Raw genomic sequence first — 2,500 nt, 5'->3', positions numbered from 1 at the left:
CTCTGCAGGACTGCTTGTATCGCACATGATATCACACACATGTAAACATGCTGCAGGACTGTTTGTATCGCACATGATATCACACACATGTAAACATGCTGCAGGACTGCTTATATCGCACATGATTACACACATGTAAACATGCTGCAGGACTGCTTCTATCGCACATGATATCACACACATGTAAATATGCTGCAGGACTGCTTCTATCGCACATGATATCACACACATGTAAACATGCTGCAGGACTGTTTGTATCGCACATGATGTCACATGCAAGTAAACAAGCTGCAGGACTGCTTGTATCGGACATGATATCAGACACAAGTAAACAGGCTGCAGGACTGCTTGTATTGTACATGATATCACACATGTAAACATTCTGCAGGACTGCTTGTATCGGACATGATATCAGATACAAGTAAACACGCTGCAGGACTGCTTATATCGCACATGATATCACACACATGTAAACATGCTGTAGGAGTGCTTGTATCGCACATGATATCACACACATGTAAACATGCTGCAGGACTGCTTGTATCGCACATGATGTCACATGCAAGTAAACAAGCTACAGGACTGTTTGTATCGCACATGATATCACACACATGTAAACATGCTGCAGGAGTGCTTGTATCGCACATGATATCACACACATGTAAACATGCTGCAGGAGTGCTTGTATCGCACATGATATCACACACATGTAAACATGCTGCAGGACTGCTTGTATCAAACATGATGTCACATGCAAGTAAACACGCTGCAGGACTGCTTATATTGCACATGATATCACACAAGTTAACACTCTGCAGGACTGCTTGTATCGCACATGATATCACACACATGTAAACATGCTGCAGGACTGTTTGTATCACACATGATTTCACACGCATGTAAACATGCTGCAGGACTGCTTGTATCGGAAATGATATCAGACACAAGTAAACACGCTGCAGGACTGCTTATATCGCACATTATATCACACACATGTAAACATGCTGCAGGACTGCTTCTATCGCACATGATATCACACACATGTAAACATGCTGCAGGACTGTTTGTATCGCACATGATGTCACATGCAAGTAAACAAGCTGCAGGACTGCTTGTATCGGACATGATATCAGACACAAGTAAACAGGCTGCAGGACTGCTTGTATTGCACATGATATCACACATGTAAACATTCTGCAGGACTGCTTGTATCGGACATGATGTCAGACACAAGTAAACAAGCTACAGGACTGTTTGTATCGCACAGTATATCACATACATGTAAACATGCTGCAGGACTGCTTGTTTTAGACTTGATATCAGACACAAGTAAACACGCTGCAGGACTGCTTATATCGCACATGATATCGCACACATGTAAACATGCTGCAGGTGTGCTTGTATCGCACATGATATCACACACATGTAAACAGGCTGCAGGACTGCTTGTATCGCACATGATATCACACACGTAAACATGCTGCAGTACTGCTTGTATCAGACTTGATATCAGACACAAGTAAACACGCTGCAGGACTGCTTATATTGCACATGATATCACACAAGTAAACACTCTGCAGGACTGTTTATATCGCACATGATATCACACACATGTAAACGGTGCATGACTGCTTGTATCGGACATGATATCAGACACAAGTAAACACGCTGCAGGACTGCTTATATTGCACATGATATCACACAAGTAAACACTCTGCAGGACTGCTTGTATCGCACATGATATCACACACGTAAACATGCTGCAGCACTGCTTGTATCAGACTTGATATCAGACACAAGTAAACACGCTGCAGGACTGCTTATATCGCACATGCTATCACACACAAGTAAACAGGCAGCAGGACTGCTTGTATCGCACATGATATCACACACAAGTAACATGGCAACAAGAAGATGTGTGTGTGACAGACTTTGTTCAGAATGTGATTGTTCACAATGTGACTGTTCAAAATGTGATTGTTCACAATGTGATTGTTCAAAATGTGACTGTTCAAAATGTGATTGTTCACAATGTGATTGTTCACAATGTGACTGTTCAAAATGGTGTTTTCCTTGCAGGAGTGGTGATGCTCTTCTGTTGGTCCTTCCCTCCTGCGTGTGTTTACTACCTGCTGTGGTCCGTCTCCTACCTCCTGTTCCCCACCTCTCTGTGGAGCAGTAAAGTGTAAACAGAGGTGTCCACTTCCACGCGGCGGCCATGATGGAGGGTCCTCGTTCATCGCCCACAAACGCAACAACAGTTCCACTTCTGGAGAAGAAGTCTTCTCGTGGAACCTTCTTCCAGCCATGAAGTCTCCAAACTTCTTCAAAGTTGATTTCATGCACAAGAAGCCCCCTTTGTCTACTTTTCGTCCGATACTGGCCACAGACTGACGAATCAAATGATGCGGGGGGCCACTTTGCTGGTTTTCACCTTCAAATCATATAGATTTTTTTTTACATAGATGTTTTTTTTACAGAACTAGAAATTGCAATTTGG

The 2,500-nt window shown here is 43.0% G+C and overlaps 1 protein-coding gene across 8 annotated transcripts in view; it reads left to right on the top strand.

The window, feature by feature from the left end:
- tmem269 (transmembrane protein 269) overlaps nucleotides 1-2,500 on the top strand; it is a 46,511-nt gene that overhangs the window by 43,578 nt on the left and 433 nt on the right. For all 8 annotated transcript variants that reach the window (XR_009826730.1, XR_009826731.1, XR_009826733.1 and 5 more), the window contains one exon: nucleotides 2,080-2,500. This exon is cut by the window's right edge and continues 433 nt beyond it. Coding sequence is in view for 2 of the 8 variants with exons in the window: in XM_062052771.1 (XP_061908755.1) it covers nucleotides 2,080-2,189 (110 nt within the window). In the remaining 6 variants the exon portion in view is untranslated. The remainder of the gene's footprint in view (nucleotides 1-2,079) is intronic.

The sequence above is a fragment of the Entelurus aequoreus genome, linkage group LG07 (assembly GCF_033978785.1).
Source record: "Entelurus aequoreus isolate RoL-2023_Sb linkage group LG07, RoL_Eaeq_v1.1, whole genome shotgun sequence".
NCBI classification, from domain to species: Eukaryota; Metazoa; Chordata; class Actinopteri; order Syngnathiformes; family Syngnathidae; genus Entelurus; species Entelurus aequoreus.
This window is presented reverse-complemented; position numbering and strand designations above follow the sequence as displayed.